General features: G+C 31.1%; 2 protein-coding genes and 1 long non-coding RNA gene across 3 annotated transcripts; 2 read left to right on the plus strand and 1 right to left on the minus strand.

Moving 5' to 3' along the window:
* The first annotated feature begins 4698 nt into the window (after positions 1-4698).
* LOC134261955 (uncharacterized) lies at positions 4699-9806 on the plus strand. The gene is made up of 5 exons (XM_062744335.1): positions 4699-4741; positions 7602-7660; positions 9128-9176; positions 9368-9624; positions 9712-9806. Exons 2-5 carry the CDS (start codon positions 7612-7614, stop codon positions 9804-9806), a joined length of 450 nt encoding a protein of 149 aa, XP_062600319.1. The 5' UTR covers positions 4699-4741; positions 7602-7611.
* A 64-nt stretch (positions 9807-9870) lies between these two features.
* On the plus strand, positions 9871-12345 carry LOC134261952 (uncharacterized). Its single transcript, XM_062744333.1, has 2 exons — positions 9871-10222; positions 10394-12345. Exons 1-2 carry the CDS (start codon positions 9966-9968, stop codon positions 11256-11258), a joined length of 1122 nt encoding a protein of 373 aa, XP_062600317.1. The 5' UTR covers positions 9871-9965; the 3' UTR covers positions 11259-12345.
* A 5453-nt stretch (positions 12346-17798) lies between these two features.
* Positions 17799-18590, minus strand: LOC134261961 (uncharacterized). The gene is made up of 2 exons (XR_009990921.1): positions 18489-18590; positions 17799-17923 (listed from the first exon to the last, which is right to left on the minus strand). It is a non-coding gene; the product is annotated as an uncharacterized LOC134261961 (long non-coding RNA).
* Positions 18591-19572: the final 982 nt, after the last annotated feature.

The following is a 19572-nucleotide window of genomic DNA, read 5'->3' on the forward strand; positions in this document are numbered from 1 at the left end:
TTAATTGATTCTTCAAATGTGTATTTCAATACTTTGTTTGACAGAGCGAATAATTGGAGTTTTTGAGAAAACGATTAAAAAATACGAAACTAGAGTTCTCTTTAAGATTGGTTTCCAATTTTTTTGTCGTAAAAAAATATAACAGATAACATGACAAAGGTTGAGTAAGGAGAGTGCTGTTTTATTATTGAATTTAACCAATACATTCGGTTTGGCAATAACGCAAATCATCGGGACAATTATGAAATACACATGTACCCTTACATTTCAGCTACACCAAATCTATTTCTTATCTAGTCGAGTGAGAAAATGTTTTTGTTAAAAATTTCTTAAGAACTCGCTGTTCCGTCAACCTTGGTATTTTCTCTCTATTTATCCTGCTTGAGTAGATATGAATTTTGAACAGAATATATGTTTACCGAATGTACTGGGCAACACGTAACAGAGATTATTGGCAGTGTTAAGAGAGAACTGGGATTCAAAATGGCCATAAAGATGATATATGCAAAAAGACTTTAGAAAATGAAAGAAAAATTGCAGAACCTCTTCTGTGTAGTGAAAACATTTCATGTCTTAAAGCAATTCTTTAAAGGTAAGAATGATTTTACTTTTTTCAATATTGACTTATATATTTGCGTCGATATTAAACAAATAGGAAAAGAAATTAAGTCCATTTTTTTATTTTTTAGAATACATTTTTCATTGTTCTCCTTTTTAATTAATTAATAAATTGAAAATCTAAAAAGAAATGGAAATGAAATACCTTACCATTTTCCAGCAAAAAGTCTTTCAAAGTTGATACCAAGTTTTTGTAAATGACACTATTCCTTTCAAAAGCGTTCAAACGTGTCAAAAAACACTTTTAGCTCAATACAAGACAGTGAATGAATTAAACTTCACTGGACACATTTGAAATATACCCATTTTCTTTAAAGAGAATCACTTTTTGTGTAAAATACTTAATAAAGAATAATGAATTGGTCGGTGTTTGGATTTTTAAAAGTCTCTGAATTATCAATGTTTACAAGAAAATACTACGAACATATGTCAAGGAATATAACAACTATATATAACGTTTGCAGTGAAAAAAATAAATAAAAAAATCCCTGTGGAATTAAATTAGAAAATAAAAATTGTAAATCATATCAAAATAAAGAAAACTAGGAAGCCGTCACTTTAGAAAAAAATCATAAATAAAACCCAATTAATCTAATTTGAACTGAATTTTTTTCTGTGCATAACACTAGATTTTAATTGCCAAATTTGATTGAAATAGTGACGTGCTAACGTTTATAAGTCGATATCATTTTAATTGAATTCTTTTCATTAATTGCCTAATAGAATTCTTTTGAATATATCGTCTCTCTCTCTCTCTCTCTCTCTCTCTCTCTCTCTCTCTCTCTCTCTCTCTCTCTCTCTCTCTCTCTCTCTCTCTCTCTCTCTCTCTCTCTCTCTCTCTCTTGATAAAGTTGGTTAGAAAAATCACCTGCTTTGATTGTTTTGGTCTTCCTTAGATAAGTTTATGGATTTTTCAGTTTACCTTAGATACAGTGTTTAGTGATGGAACATGACACATTTAGGTTAAAAGAGTCCTCTATCAAAACTCAGATGTCTGTTAATGAAGGGTAAATCGATCCTTTTCACGGACTGTTGTGTTATGTATGAAACAAATAAATATTTTATTATGTTTTTGGTTTTTGATACATTCTGCATGTCATCAAATTTCTTTAAAATCGATTTCTTTCCCCCAAAAGAATTTTTTGTTTTTACATTGTTTAGAAAATAATTACTTAAACTAATACTCCGTAAAAATTCTTTGATTCCATCCTAAAACATATAATAAAGAATTAATTTTTTTTTTTTTTCTCTTGTGATTGTAACTGTCTCATCATAAAACTTAACTCAGTTTACTGAAAACAAATATCATTTTTCAATGAACAAATCCCTTATTGAAATTTTCTCTTTCCACTAATATTTAAAGCACATGGCCCTGAAATTATCAATCAATCGGTCAAAGAACTTTATGCAGTATATTACATATACTTGCCCCCACAAAAGTAAATTTTGAAAACTTCCTGAAATGTGCTGAATTCAATAAATTGTATGAGAAATATAAATTAACAAAACATTTATAGTTTCAAAGCAGTTTATTCACAATTTTTGTTTTTATGACGTCACAAACTAGTCCGATTTTATATCTTTTTTCAGAAAGAGGACAAAATGGACAAAATTTCAACAATTTTAGCTTTAGAATTTATAGAGCGCAAGTTTGTTCAGGAACAATATTTACATATTTCATCGATATTTGTTCTTTGTATTAAAAAGACACGAGGGGTATTAAATGACAGATTTATTCCATGTTTGAACTTTTAATGAAGACATTCTTATCAAAAGTGCGTTTTCTAAGAATTTTTTGAAACTTTTTTTCTATAATTTGTGAAAATTAAACCACTATGAACATGAACGTCCTTAAAAGATATTGAATATCAAAATTACCATAAAGCAAGGTCATTAATGTATTATTTTGGCATCTTTATCATAGATTTTGTTATCCATCTACAACATAGGAACAGGTTATGGTTTATAAAAAGACTAGAAAAAAATCAATTCATGAGGCAATATTTATTTAACCTTCCTTTTATTGATTTCCTGCCAATGTTTTAATCTTAGGTTTATCGGTGGATGAGTTGTATACTAGGGAATCTCTCGCTGAGATCATTTCGTACTCGTATTGATTAATTTCATGGGATTCAATATTTCTTTTAATTGAAAGTTAACAACATTTAAAAGAAGAGCAGTATCTTGATGACTTGTGGAAATCCTGTATACTTATATACTGGAAGAGTTGTTCTATTCTTAATTATATGAGTACGTAATTACCTATCATTACGAAATCATTTATTCAACCAAACAGAGGAAATGCTATCTAGAGTTTTAGAGCTCCTTTTAGACTAGACTTGAAATGAACTTTTGATGTTAATAACTAAATTGATTTTTCAAATGTGTATTTAAATGCTTTGTTTGAGAGAAAAAATAATTAACTTTTTTTATTGAAAAATCGATTTAAAGATATGAATATAGTGTGCTCGTTCCGGTTGACTTCCAAATTGTTCAGCGTAAAAAGGAATATAAACAAATAACGTGACAAAGTTTGAGAAAGGAGAGTGGCGCCTCATTATCTAATATAGCCAATACATTTGTTTTGGCAATAACACGGGACAATTTTAGAATACTCGTATATCTCAACTACATCAGATCTATTTCTTATCTAATCGCGAGAGAGAAAATATTTCAATTAAAAATTTCGTTTTTTAAAAACTCAATATAAGGTATGCAAAAGAAAACACACGTTTAAGGCAAGGTTCGATTCTCTAGCAAATGTTTTACAATCAGTTTTGTTGGCCTCAATATGTCATTTCAATTTATAATTGATATTTACTTTTGACGACATTGAATTTTTGAAGAATGAGTAGGTGAAGCGCATTTCATTATTTATCATGGAAGATATGGCGAAAACGAACAATATTCATGATCAACATCAGAGTCCATTAAACAATACAAAAATAGGAGCAGGAACTCTCTCATATATAGAATTAGGAACTCTCTCACATATGAACTCCGTACGCAGGTGAGTGGTATCTTTTATCTCAAGCTCACCAAAATAAAAGGTATCTAAATAGGAGTGGGAATGGAATTATCATTATTAATTGACAATATGTCGTCAACATATCTAAATGTCGAGCAGAAGGCCACAGGAAGTCTTTTCACGCATACAATTTGTATAAATTCTGCTTCATATGAATACAAAAATAGGTCTGTTGTATGATTTTATGTTACAAAACATCATGTACTTCAATTAAATTCTTTCTAATAGGAATTCAAAAAGGTCTGTTTGAACAAAGACGCAAGATCCATGAGCTTTCCGATGCATTGTTAAAAGACCTTGTATATGTATCTAGAGGCTTCATAAACGTTATGCTATATCAACTGATTTTTAGCAAATCAACTTGAAGAAAAAAAGCATAAAGCTTCCACTTAAAGTTAATTATGATGCAATAATTATGTTGCAATAATAATGTAAGTTTATTTAATAAACGTAATTATTTTCCCTTCCATGGACACATACTTAATTTTGGTCTAAAACACTGCCTGCTACAATATCTGTTTTGCATGTCTTCATCATAAACACTTAAGTATAATAATCACAATTTCCATCATCTTGTAATTTTAAAGCTGTTTCCGAAAAAAACCTCAGTAGATCTAGATACCTCAAATTAAGATATTAATATGCTTGTGGTTTTCATTAGGACTATATTATGTAATATATATATTGTTAAATCCACAAATGTTTAGCAAGACACCTTTTGGGGTAAAAAATGAAAAAAAAATTGCTTAAATGGTAATACGTAACAGAAAAAAAATTCTCGACAAAAACATATTTTAATTAGGAACGGGTTGATTGCTTTTAAAAATGTAAAACCCTTACATGAATAGATAAATTTGAACGTCATAACGGTCATGATCCAATTCTCTATTAATCAATCTATTGGTGTGTTTTCTGGTTCCGCCTACCTTGATAATTGCTTTCTATCTTTTGTGCATTGAGTAGAGATGGATTTTGGACTGAATGTATATTTAATGTATATTTGATGTATATATAATTTGATGAGGTATATGTGTACGACAGAGGTATTTGCGATCGTTAATATAATGCTGGAAATTATGTACAACCGCCATAAAGGTAATTTCTTCTATGTTGACAAAACAAACAAAAACTGGCAGACGACTTGATGAACACTTTTCTACATTGGAAATAACTAAGGGGCCCGTTTTACAAAAGGGCTTACGACTTAAGACCAAGTATAATTATTCATGTAACTTTTTGATTAACATTATATCGAAAATTATTAAAAATATTTTACAAACAATGTGGTAAGATTTTTTACACATAGAATTTAAAAGAGAATTATTAATTTTGCAAAATTTTACAATAATCTGAAGTTTTTGGTCTTAGTCGTAAGTTCTTTTGTAAAACAGGCCCCAGGTCCTTAAAACAATTTTTAAATTAAATGAAATGAACAATCAGCCGAAATTTTATGAAGGTAAGAGTGGTTTTACTTTTTTCGCAATAATTCAAATATTCGCCCCGAAATAGAACTAGAAAGGGGGTGGATGAAAAAGAGTTAATTCCTTAGTTTTGGAAAACAAAGAAAAGATTGAGTTTTTTGCTTAATGTAAACTTGAAAAGATAAGCAAAATTATTTTTTTTACAATTATGATTAGAAATTTAAATAAATAAAGATTTAAGATCTGCATTCATACCGTAAATCTGGAAATTTTTACGTCGATTTATTTTTGCGAATTTGGGTCAAAAAGCTGTTGATTAATTTTTACGCTTCAAATTTTTGCGAATTGTCACTGGTGCTAGAAATAAAAATCACTGAAGACTTTCATATCAGGTTATGTTTCAAATAATATGCCCAGTTAGAATACCACCAATATACACGCAACGAGGCAATATATTGAAAAATCGCTCCGAAACAATTTTGATAAAAATACAAAAATATGAAAAAGGATTTGCACTGACAGTGATTTCTAAATCAATTATAACAAACATTTTAAAGGTTTTGTATGCCTTCTAACGTAAGGTATATTCCAAATGAAGAAAAAAATATTTATATAACTAATTTTCTCAACGTTTGGTTTTTTTCTCACCTGAAATTTACACGCCGCGTTTACATTCAGAACTTTGTAGTAAATGCACTGAGTTTGAGTTATCGCCCGTGTTGATACACGGTTAGATAAAATGACAGTTATCTCTTTATTGGCAAATTATTTGATTAAAATAATTAAAAAGGGGCATACCGCCACAGAGCTTGTCAAGTCATCGGACTTTATTGCATATAATGAGGGCAATTTACACGCACGGGTAATTAACTTGTAGTTATAGTAGACTAATGTAAACAGGTTTCTTTTAAAAATGACCAGTGCTTACCGACGACTATTCACTCAGTTAAATAAAAACAGTTGTTAGAAAAACAAAAATCTTCACATGTTGATTTATTTTTAAGAAAAATATTTTTGCGAATGCAATGTAGGCGCAAAATTGCTAAAAATTTATATACAGTAAAAATTTCAAGATTTACGGTATACAAAAATAATATTGTTCTTCCCAGATTCTCAAATACCACATCACATACTGATAACGACCTTCATTATACTTATGATACAGCCAGTGTATTATTATTCAGTGTATTCTTTTTCAGTGTATTCATTGATAATGATCTTGCTGTATTAACAGATCGTATGTTTCACAACACTGCCCGTCAAACGGGAAACATACGACGTTTGACGGGCAGTGTAGGGAAACATACGAGTGGAACAACCTATTCCCTATTTTTACGCGTTTAAAAAATGTTTAAATTTTTTTTACTTTATTTATATAAGATGGTAAATAAAGTAAAAAAAATTGTAAAAAATAAAAATACCAGAATTGTTTACATGATTTGCAATTATAAAAAGAAAATAATTTGGTATAGGTAAATAGAGTTGTGTTATCCTGTGTCCTTCATACCCTTTATAGTAAACATTTTTACATTTGTGAAATGTAAAAATGCAAAGATAATATTTTGAAAAAGAAACACCTTAAAGCCTCTATTTCGAACTTCAACAATAAAGATTGTGTTTTTTTTTTTAGAAAAACGAATGATAATCCTTAAAATATTGAAATTAAATAAACGGAAAATAAAAATGATATCAATCAGAAAAAAGTCGGATGACACAACTTTAGAATATCAAATATTCCACTCAATTCATCTGAAATGAGCTGGTTCCAATTTAGATGAAAGCTATTGGCATTTTACCAATACAGGTGAATATGATTAAAATGTTCATTATATTAATTCATTGAGTGTGTTTTCTACCGTCTATCTGCATCGTATTTAAAGAGAGAACCACAGTCCTACAAAGATAGCTTTATAATTTTTTCAATCGATGAATCTTCAATAAAGTGTTCAATAGCAGGACATTACAAAGTTTGGGATAAAGAGAGTCTTCTTTTAGAATACATATATTGAATGTAAAGGGAAACAAATCCATCCTTTAAGTTGTATTTCAATGTGTAAAATAAATATATTTTTTTTTTGTAATGAGTTTCTGACATATAATGCATTTCATTATACTTCTTTGCATGTACATTTCCATTTTTTCCCAAAACATATTGTAGCGTTGATGTCACGTTATTTCGAGAAAGGTAGTTAAAATATCGATAGATTTATAACTTCTACTCAAGTTTCCTTTTCCAATGAAAACATAAACGTCTAGAAATTGCTTTTGCTGTGTCTTAACAACTCAATTCTAATATCACTTTAATTAAGTTGGTATTTATCCTCATTTTTTTAAATGATTGTCGTTTTGCATAAAGCTTTAAGCAAACAATAAGAACATTTTTTTTTGGGGGGGGGGGGTGTTGATGTTTCTTTTTTAATTAAATTTTTCTGCAAAAAAGGCACCACTTGTAAAACAAAAACATTGAGAAATTTATGCATTTAAATCAAAAGTTGAAATAAAATGTACCCCAAGTAAAATTTCATTTCTTGTAGGCTATAGATAATGGCAGGATCAAGATCAGGTGTTGTGACACGCTGGCAAGCTGAGAAAGGTAAATAATTTTTTTTTTTCGAGTCAAAAAAATAATAAGAAAGACATTGTTAAAAAACCTTTTCCTAAATTTTCTGATTGCATAATATGCAAGGCCTTTCGAAAATGATGAGCAGCACCCACATTTCAAAATGGAATTATAGGAGCAATGTTAAGAGATATGAGCGGGAAAAAAAAATTTCTCATTCCTTAGATAAAGGATCGACATTTCTGGAAAATATAGGAACTTAAAATAGTCAAATTGTTAAATTTGGGCCTTAATGTATCAAAACAATTTGAATTAATCTCCATTTTAAAGCATGGAATGCAAGAATCATTGCATGAAAGGAATCATTATATGTACATAGACAATTAAAATCAAGATCCGAGAAACTGTGAAATCACAAATTTTCGTGGGGGGGGAGTAATTTTCGATGTTTTCGAGGTGTGAAGCGACTTTTTGTCCATCACAAATTTATGATATACATCTCTACTCAATTCGACATCCATTTTCAAATTTCCAAGAACCTATAGTTTTTTCTCAAACCACGAAAAGTTGACCCCACGAAAATATGTGTTTTACAGTATATGATAAAAGGCATAGAAATATTTGAAACATATATTACAATTTTGGTATAGATTCATTAATCATTGTGTACAACATGGATAGAATCGAATTTTTCTAGGAAATGGTCACAGAATTAAAACATATAGCAAAAGTTTAAGAAAAGCTATATAGAGGAGAATCTATAGCATTTTACTTTTCAAAATTAATAAATTATATTTAAACATTCATGCATTAATTTTATTCGTACGCAGGTATGCTCAAGTTCTGTTTAATTTCTTGTTCACAATTAGGAATGCTAAAATTTATATAGAGAAAAATTGGACGGAAAACGTTTTCAACAATGCACCGCGCTCATTGATGAAGTTTTCCATCCAAATTTTTTTTGCTACATCGACCAAAGGAAAACAAAATACATTCATTTCTTAATTAATAGTTACTCCATCGAAAAAATTTATTATAGTAGGAACTTTTACATTTTGGCTATTATTTATTCATAGGAAGAAAGCAATAATTTTTTTTTAGTTGAAAGGGGAAGGAACAGTCAGATAAAAAAAAACGACCAAAAAAAACCCCTGGGAAAAGGCATTGATTAGTTCTTAGATGCATATAAAAGAAAATATTTAAACTAGATGCATCTTTTTCCAAGGAGGGTACTGAAATAAAATGAACATGTTAAAGCAATAGTTTAACGCCCTTTTACTAACTGTATGATAAGAAATGAAAGGTTGTTCTAAGTTGCAGCCTCTTAAATCCATACATGGTCAGATCATACATTTAAATTTAGTTGAAACGTTTAGATATGTCTTTACCTAGGACATATTTGATGGCCCCACTTACAACTAGAATTTGTCATAGTCCTAGCTATAGGACGGCTTCAATAGCACAGATACTGGTTAATGACAAACTTAACATTTTTTTTAGGTTTCTATTTGGCTGATCCAGTACCACGGAAACGTTTCCGAGTAGGCAGGTACATCTAAATAAACTCAATTATAAAATTTATCTGGACATTTCATTATAAATGATTAAAATATGCTTTTGTATCTTACTGACTTTTTAACTACAGAAAACATATTACGTAAAGTTGAAATTTTAGACAACTTTTAAAACTAGGTTCTTAAATATTTTGTTTGAATCAAGCAATAGATTATTATTTTGCAGTCCACCAAGATGTACCGAAAGATCTCATACCTTCCGTCCTTTTTATGTCACATTCGAATATGGGGCATCAGAATTGAACCTATATAAACGCATATCCTCAGAGATACAGTATTTCTGGAGGACGGAATGGGAATCGCTAAAGACAGTTCCTGAACCAAAAGATGGCATATATTTCATTACTGATGACAAAGAAAATGTCAAGAAATTGTGCCTTGAATTCTTCCAATTTTCAACCAAAACAACCCAGTATAAGCAATGTAGGACCTGTTTTTCTGTATTCTCAAAGTCATCCTCTTTTTAGTCAAATTATTTACTTATAATGGGATTTTTTATTATTATTTTAGATGAAGAAGAGTCTTTTGATAAAGAATCTGTTTTTGTGTGTTATCTTGGATCTTCGTTTTGGGAAGATAAGGTGAAGAATTTTTCTGTAAATTAATGACTTTCATTAATTCTTAAATTGATCCTCAATAATTATAAGTTTTGGGATTATTTTCAGATCTCCTTTGATTCATTAAACTCCTTGCTGAAGGGCATTGACAGATCAACGCTGTTTTTTATTGTCGATTCTGATTTTGATATTAAAAAGAAAAGAAAGATGATCGTCAGTAAAACCCATTGTCATGCATCACATGTCCTAAGGGTGAACGGTGACAAATCAATAATTTATGATAAATGCTACTTGAAATTAGAGAAGACAATTCACAATATCACATTCTTTTTGAAAGCCAAACCTACAACAAGACAAATCAGCGGATTTGTCAAACAACTGGAAGAAAGAAAAGAGAAACTTCTTGCCAGGAAATGCCTTGTACACTCAAAACTTTCAAAAAAGTGTGTGAAAAAGATTAAAGCGTAGGTATTATAATATCTTTTAAAATTCAGTAATCGTTCAAGCAAGAAAATAACGAAACATATATTGGTTTGTGTACAACCTTTTGAATTGGCGAATCTGTTAAACAATAAAATTTACTTATTTCAAATATATATATATATATATATAAACACGTTTTTTTCTTTATTTAGTGTAAGAAAATATGGAGTCGTTGGATACAGGCTTTGTGATGGAATTTTACATATTTTCTCTTGTAATCAGAATTCAAGTCACAAAAACAAACTCAAAAAAGCAATAGGAATGCATTTTGAGGGGAAGATAGAAGTTCAGGCTATAAAAGAATCGTTAAATCCACAGTGTTTGATCAAATGTGGTGGTGAAATTATAAATGAAGAAAAAAAGATTCAAGGGAGCTTAGGAATGTTTGGAGAAATTTCAAGTCAACAAAATCATGTTGAGTCTTTTTCAAACGTTGTTGCCATTACATCTGGTCATCTTTTCAAAGAAGGGGATCTTGCAAAAGTCCAGCATCTCGAGCAAAGGATTGGCCGCTGCATTTGGCCGAATGAAAATATGTATGAAATGGGAAGATCAGTTGATAACGTGCATGATGTGTCCGTTATATCAATACATAATTCAGTACTGGGGTTATCACTAAAAACCATTGAAGGGTTGAACGAAAAGGTTCTTGTTTATGGACAACCTCTTTCAACACTGACCGACAGGATGGTATTTAAGTATGGCGCGACTACATCAAAAACGGAGGGATTCGTCCAGAAAGTTAGCGACTTTGAATTATTTGATGGCGAGGTTATGGTTATACTACCGCATGTTGCTTTTGAAAGATTTTCCAACAAAGGGGACAGCGGTTCTATTGTTTTGACGAGAGTTGGGGACAGTTTGTACGCAGTTGGTATCATATATGGTGGGGAGTTTAGGCTTCTGAACGCAGAATGTTTCAGTGCAAAAAATGAGACAATCGCAGCTAGCCTCCGAGTGGCTCTTGGTCGTTTTACCAAGGCAACTAAGAAGTATATTACATTCGACACAATATAGCGTGTCTTGAGAGTATTATCAACATTTCAATTCCTCAGTTGTATCCATATTGAACTATTCGTTTACCAAATAACATGTTACTATCTACAGACCTGATTAATATGCCGAAACCACAGAGTAAAAGAACTGTATCTTGGCAACTCATCAAATAAAAAAGCTTGACTTTTCTGTGAACGATATTTTAAAGGAATGTAAGGGGTATATAAACCATCAGTACAGTTAATTTAGAAACAATATGAAACTGTACAAACGTGAGTTAATTCTTGTCAGAATTACATTTTAAAACGCCTCATTTAAGTAAGCCCTGCAAAATTTTACTATCTTTTGAAACTCTCATTGTTTTATTTTTTTTTTTAATCTTGGATCTGCAGATTATTGAAAACGTAAATGTTTTTAAAAATAATCTGTTTATCATAAATGCCACAAATTAAAAATAAGACACAAAGTGCTTTTCATTGACAACACTTGTCTTCCGGATTTGTAACAGTCTCCTAAGAGGACCGTCCTATTGTGTTGTTAAAACTTGAGACGTAAGGGTCTTCTCCTTATCAAAAATTCTACATATACGCATAAAAAATTTCTTAAAGAATACTTTTTAACGTATGTACTAAACATTGATCACTCTTTTTGTATGTGTGGTATATATATATATAAAGAAATATGGAATCTAAAAACTGATTTCAGATTGATTGCATTCTTCAATGTACATTCATAAATGTAGAAAAATTCTATAGTTTAACTTTTTCCAAATAGTTTTTTATGTTCTTGATGTAGAACTTATAAATGTACAACGTGACTTTTAGGAAATCAATGTTCCCTTTTTACAGTGGTAAATATTTTGCGACAGAGGATGCCTTCTCTTTCTATGCACCTGATCCCATCTCTAGAATCTCCAGGGGTCACTGCTTATGCCCTGGTTAGTGATGTTTATTGTTTATAGTTCTTTTGAGATCGATCAGTGTTGATCTATTTTACAACTTTTCAATGCAGCAATGTTCACCATTACTTTATATACCTACACAGTATTATTATTACTTGATTCTTACTATGTAAAGCATTTTTATTCAATTTTACCCTATAGATTTATTCCCTTTATTATTATTATAATTATTATTATTATTATTATTAGATATACATTATACTAAATATGTTTTAAAATATTTATCTTTAATAAATGTTTCTTGTTATGTGTTTTTTTAAAAATAATGTTGAGGATTTTACAATCACTGTACCTCACTGGTCGAAGACCGATCTTAACGTAGACTCTACATCGTGTGACATCATGTATCCAATGAGTGTGTTAGCTAGTGCTAGAACCATTATGACCTCATAATTATTATAATGATACTTTTCCTGTACCTTATAATTGTTACAGTTTAAAAACATTATAGAAAATAAAGCATTTTAAAATCCCATGGAATGCAATTTGAAATCATGCCAAAATACTCTTAAATTGTACCTATTTTCAATTTATGCTTTTTGGTTACAAAGCTAAATTACTAAATAAAATTTTTAAATAATAGAAACTTGTAGGCACCTTTCATTTAATAGATCTTGACTTAATTTGACAAAACCAAAACTGTCCCATGAAATGAAATTACACAACTTGTTGTGAAAATGTGAATGGTATGCTAGTTTTTTGATGGAATGCAAAAATCCTCATAAATCTTCAGCTGACAACTAAATAGAATAACATCTTGATGAACTGTTCTAAGTCACATCCCTGAGTATGTTCTACCTCTGGAGCAACAACATGCTCATTTTCATCAAATTCCGCAATGTTCCTTTCAACAATATCAGTAACACCATCATCAATTTGGAATCTACACTACCCCAGGATGCTTCCACATACGTTTCAGTTTTTCTGGCCCAGTGCTTCTTTAGAAGAAGATTTTTTTTAATGACCTAACCCTTTTTTGTCTTTTTATTTATTATCTCACCGTTTGAGGGGTTTGGGCCTTCATTTTAAAAATATAAATGTCCCTTCATCTAAGGATATTTTGTACCAAGTTTGGTCAAAATTGGCCAAGTTGTTCTTGAGAAGAAGTCAAAAATGTGAAAAGTTTCAGACGGACGGACAGACGAACGTACGGACGGACAGAAGGAGACAGATAAAATGTGATCAGAAAAGCTCACTTGATCCTTCGGCTCGGGTGAGCTTAAAATTATATTTATTTTCAAAGTGCGTTAATATCAATCATATTAACATTCTTTACAAGAGAAGAGTTCAACCCCTCTTTAATTGGTCAAAATTCAAGTTATTTGCGATGAAATATTTTATAGGTCACAATCTTCTAAATTAATTAACTTGGACAGATCGATGAGAAAATATTACGTTCACAAGTTCAAAGGTATAAATCAATTCTACAAATCTTGAAAAATAATTATGTGCTGTTTAAAAGATAATCTCCGAAATAAATGTCTACATACAGCTAAACAGGTAGACCAGTAATACCCTTATGTACATGTACCACAAAAACTAAAGTTTATTTTCGCAGATTTAAAGATATCTCAGATATTCAAATCACTTGGCCTGGTAACCAGGTGAGTATATGGAGTAAAGACTAAAAAGTCTAATACTTTTAAAAATTGTAGGATATTAGGGAGGCCATGTTGGATCTATGTCAAACAGCTGCATAGCAGCATCATTGTGAACTTTGTCTGATTAATCTTTGTAAGGCCTGTGTAGGGGAGCATCTCTCTGATTTATCTAAACGACATAATGTTGTACCATACAAGCTCAGAACTTCTACTTCTAACATTAACTACCCAAAATGTCCGAACCACACTAAAATGATGTCTCCCAAACCTTGGCATACCAATCTTGGAATGCTGAATTCGAAAGTTTACATCCTAAAATCATTGTATCATTTCCAAGTTTCTCACCTCATCATATCAATACAGAACAGCTCCATCAAATGTTTGGTTCTCGGTGTGCCTTATCCATTTCAACAGGAGAACATGGCTACATAATAAAAACACCAGAAGCTGTATGATGTCCTCCAGTCAAACCACTGCTTGATGAACCAGAGCTCCTCACTACCATAAACACTGGGTATAGACCATGCAGTGTAACCTGTTTCAGTGATGAAGAAATCTGGACCTGTGGAGGAGATAAAATCATGAAACTCTACAACCTTCAGGATAAACTTCTTCAGTCAGTCCGAACCAGCTCAGTCAGGGGACTGGCCACGTGACATAGCAGTCACAAGGAGTGGAGATCTCTTCTTTATTGTGTTTGATAGTGATCGAGTTTTGACCATTTGAAGTCATTTGAATGATCCGCGTCTGTTTTGTGCTATCCACACATCTTCTGGTCTTTCTCGATATTCTGTCATGGGTGACTTTAGAGGATTCAGGTAAGAAAGGCAAGCTCAGGACACGCTTTTCTATAGGACGGCTACACTAGCTCTCCGCGGAGACAGCAGTGGGCTCAGCACACCAGCTTACGTCTTGTTGGAAGACAGTAAATGAGTATCAGTTCAGAGAAATTGCTGAAAACTCTGATAATGAGAAGAAAATTAGAAGTGCTGAAAGTCTAGCATTTGGGCAGCAAAGACAAGCTTGGAACAATCGTTTCCACCCGTATGGTTCCTACAGAAGCTCTCTAGCGGCTGCAGCGGCCCGGCTAACTTTCTCTGGGTTTGCTTTTACCATTTACATAGCAGCAGCATTCCTTTTGCGTTAAAAATACAAGGCGTCAATCACATCTCATAGATGTTTGATTCAACTGCTTTTCCACCAGGAACTGGGAAACCAACTGTCCAAAAACGTCACAAAGTCTTGATAACAATACAGATTATATAAGCTGTTCTATTCCAGCTTACCACGTAAAAATGCCTTCAGAAAATAATTTAAAACAAATGTTACGGATAAAGCACCATTTGAAAAAAAGTGGTAAATGTAAAGAAAAAGGCATATTTCCTTTTATTCTTAGCTATCGAATCTGGACATGAAATTCCTTTGTAATACCCCACTTAAAAAGCAAAAGGGTATATAGTAATCGGTTTTTTCGTCCGTCCGTCTGTCTGTCTGCTACGCTTTGGGGTACATATCTTTTATCCGCAACTCCTCTCATACCGCTTATTGAAATTTGATAAAACTTTTACTGAATCTTTATTACATATTGCCATTGTGCACCCCCTATTTTACTTTTTGATCTGGCACATATTTTTAGTTTTCCACCACAAAACATGGACATTGCCATTATATGCATATGGGAGACGAGGGTATCATTAAGTGAGCTCATTGCTGACAGTACCTCTAATTTCATTTTCAAATCCTCCCATGTATATTCCTAATAATAAGAATGCTTTACGAATGTTTCAAAATAAAATTAATAAAATTAAATTTTAAAATCAAAAAAATAAAATTTTAATACTGGAAGACGGTATCATTTCGAGAGAGTATGGGTAGAATGTATGCGTTGAGACAGAAAAAAAATTCCATTCTGTTAACAGAAAAAAAATATTTATTTAGATGCAAATTGGAAAACCTGTGTATGACTTTCGTCCGCAGGAAATGTTAATTCCTCCATCCCATCTGATTACACCTCTGATGTTTTGGAGATCCGTGTTTGCTCTGCCCCTATTATGGACTTTTGTTCCTGAATTATGTTCGTTATCTCCACATGTTTCATACAGTCGAAGTTAATTCTAAGATATTTAATTAAAAATGTTGATCACGGCCATGGGGAGTTACGAATGATTTTTTTTTTCTGATTTTGTTAGTTTTATATATGTTAGGTCCTTTCTTTGCCGATGGATTCCACACTTTCAACAATCCGTTACTCGCTAGATGCAACTCAAAATGTTTTAACCTCGAACCAGAAGCTGTTGATTGTTTTACATGGTATTTATAAAGTAGGTGAGATCAATTAGATAGTTCAGCAGTTATTTGATAGTTTCTACCATAAAACATTTACTAGGTTGCAAAGCCTATGGTATTTTGATAGTACCCAACAAGCCCTCAGTTGTTTGGTTTTTATCTTTTGTTCAGTGTTACATGTCTTTATATTAAAGACGTGCATGTTATTGTTCAAAGATAAAAGGAAATAATTATTCAAGGTCAGAACAAGAACAGTCTATTTGGTGCTATGTAATTTAGTTTTGGAATACTTAAGGTGTGCTTAGACGCAACAAAACTGTAATTTATGATAACGTATTGCACATGGTTTAGATCCTGATGCACTTTGAGCAATGTTTTTTGTCGAGCAGTGGCAAATGAAGCTGATGTATTGCAGATGACAAGTGCTCTATGTACAGCACCCGCATCGTTATTTTTTTACAATTTTATCTGGCATGTATCCTATAGTATCGTGTTTTGCATTTATCGTATTTTGCGTTTTGTACCTTGTTTTGCGTTTATCATACCCGTGTTTTGCGCTTATCATATCGTATGTATATCCTATCGTATCGTGTATCCTGTAAAGAATAACTATATGGATATTGTACATCAGAGAGATGATAAAGGTCCTGACACACCGTATTTATTTACTTGTAATAACTGTTTCAATAGAAAGGCATCCGGAACATCAACTATCTGAGCTGGATAAATTTAATAAAATATAAATTACTATATATAAAAAATGATACTAAATCTTATCATTGTCACATTTCAAATGCATTGAAAATATTCGAATGAATCAGACCAATCGGATGTGCGAGTTTTTGTAATACTATAGTATATTCAATACTTTTCCTCTGATGTCGCTTTGTAGTTATTAATACATGAAAGTTTATTTCTATTTGGCAATGTTACTACTATCAATGACTGTTGGTGAAGAGAAAAAAAAATTCACAGTATTCAAACTTAAATAGCTATTTCAATGCGACTGGCAACCAGAGGTAAACTAATGTATCTACCCAGGATACTATACATTCAAATCATTGTATTATTCCAGGATACAATACATTTAAAGCATTAATAAAAGCCACAGTCCTATACTCTTGGACTTTCTCCCAGACACTACTTAAGTTTACATTTTTTTTTTGTTTTTATCTATCAATATTTATCCAATGATCAATGCGCTTTTTTGTTTGTTTATTGTATATACTTGTATAATTATTTTTCATTGGTGTTTTATCAAAAATTTAAAATATTTTTTTATATGTAACTGCATGAATTTAAAGCTAGGCAAAGATATCACTGCCTGTAGATATTTCCAATAAATACATGAATATATATTGAAAAAAATGTGCTTTTCTCTGCAACCAGACATTTGTGGGTATATTTTAGCAATCCCTATTAAACAATTAAAAAAACCAATAACACGCAGAAAAGTGGAATTAGTGACTATTTATTAAAATAATAGAACTATATCACACATAATTTTATATTCCCTAATTAAGGAATATCTCATAAATACCAACACAAACAATCACATGTGCATTGCAATTGGTCATTTATATCCAACAATGAACTTAAATAGAACTTATTCATCTCTTTTCACCGTTAGTACTTGATTTGTCCTAGTCAGCCCTGTTTAACTAGATGAGTTAGATGATGGTCTTTGTTTGTGGATGCTGGGGACATACTGAGCCTAGTCAGCCCTGTTTAACTAGATGAATTAGATGACGGCCTTTGTTTGTGGATGCTGGGGACATACTGAGCTGTCTCTGGACGCTGTGACGTAAACGATGACGTCGGCCATGAGCCTGTGGATCCTATGAATAAACAATGATGATTTGTAGAATATATGTTATAATGAGTTTTTAAAATTATCATCAATTGTAAAATATTGATGTTTGTTATATTTATTTTTCTATCACACTCCTGCGAGATAGAACTATTTTTCCACATCTATTTCCAGGAGGCTAGGGGTCAACACTTTACTCATCAGAAATACTTTTTTTTTTTTTTAGATTTTTCAAAAAAAAATACTGTACAAGTAGAATTTTTAGCGATGATGTAATTTTGGCATTATTAGCGAGGGTGTTGACATCTTTAAAATTTAATATTGCTAAAAATTAGTTCTGTACTATTTGTAATAGCTTCTTTAGTTAGCATTTTATAATCGCTAAAATTACTTCTCGCTAAAAAATAAAGTACCACATTTCAGGTAGAAATCACTAAATTTGCATATCACTAAATTTCCACTTATAGGGTAGCACAATTAAGCTTAAAACTTGACCATTTTTGTATATTTCTCCATGGAAATCTTCTTCTTAAAGAGATAAATTAAGTCTAAAATAGCCACAACTACCCAACTCTCTCAAGGTTATAATTTACCAGAATCTGTGCTGTGTATAGAAGATTCCATCATAGCCTTCTCTGCTGACATGGCTTCTAACTTTTCCTTGTAGAAACCATTGAAATCCAGTCCATAAATAAACAATAAACAATTAACTTTTCCTTGTAGAAACCATTTAAATCCAGTCTATAAGTAAACAATACACAATTAACTTCTCCTTGTAGAAACCATTGAAATCCAGTCTATAAGTAAACAATAAACAATTAGCTTCTCCTTGTAGAAACCATTAAAATCTATTCTATAAGTAAACAATAAACAATTAACTTCTCCTTGTAGAAACCATTGAAATCCAGTCTATAAATAAACAATTAACAATTAACTTCTCCTTGTAGAAACCATTGAAATCCAGTCTATAAATAAACAATAAACAATTAACTTCTCCTTGTAGAAACCATTGAAATCCAGTCTATAAGTAAACAATAAACAATTAACTTCTCCTTGTAGAAACCATTGAAATCCAGTCTATAAGTAAACAATAAACAATTAACTTCTTGTAGAAACCATTGAAATCCAGTCTATAAGTAAACAATAAACAATTAACTTTTCCATGTAGAAACCATTGAAATCCAGTCTATAATTAAACAATAAACAATTAACTTCTCCTTGTAGAAACCATTGAAATCCAGTCTATAAGTAAACAATCAACAATTAACTTCTCCTTGTAGAAACCATTGAAATCCAGTCTATAAGTTAACAATAAACAATTAACTTTTCCATGTAGAAACCATTGAAATCCAGTCTATAAGTAAACAATAAACAATTAACTTCTCCTTGTAAAAACCATTGAAATCCAGTCTATAAGTAAACAATTAACTTGTCCTAGTAGAAACCATTGAAATCCAGTCTATAAGTAAACAATAAACAATTAAATTCTCCTTGTAGAAACCATTGAAATCCAGCCTATAAGTAAACCATAAACAATTAACTTCTCCTTGCAGAAACCATTGAAATCAAGTCTATACATACACTATACGGTAAATAAATTTGTAATGACTTCCTCCTAAACTACCATAACCAATTTTCAAAGGTTTTAACAATACACAGTATGACAAGAAACTTTAA

Source organism: Saccostrea cucullata, unplaced genomic scaffold, assembly GCF_032062105.1.
Source record: "Saccostrea cucullata isolate Sc308-1 unplaced genomic scaffold, CSIRO_AGI_Scuc_v1 ctg1676, whole genome shotgun sequence".
NCBI classification, from domain to species: domain Eukaryota; kingdom Metazoa; phylum Mollusca; class Bivalvia; order Ostreida; family Ostreidae; genus Saccostrea; species Saccostrea cuccullata.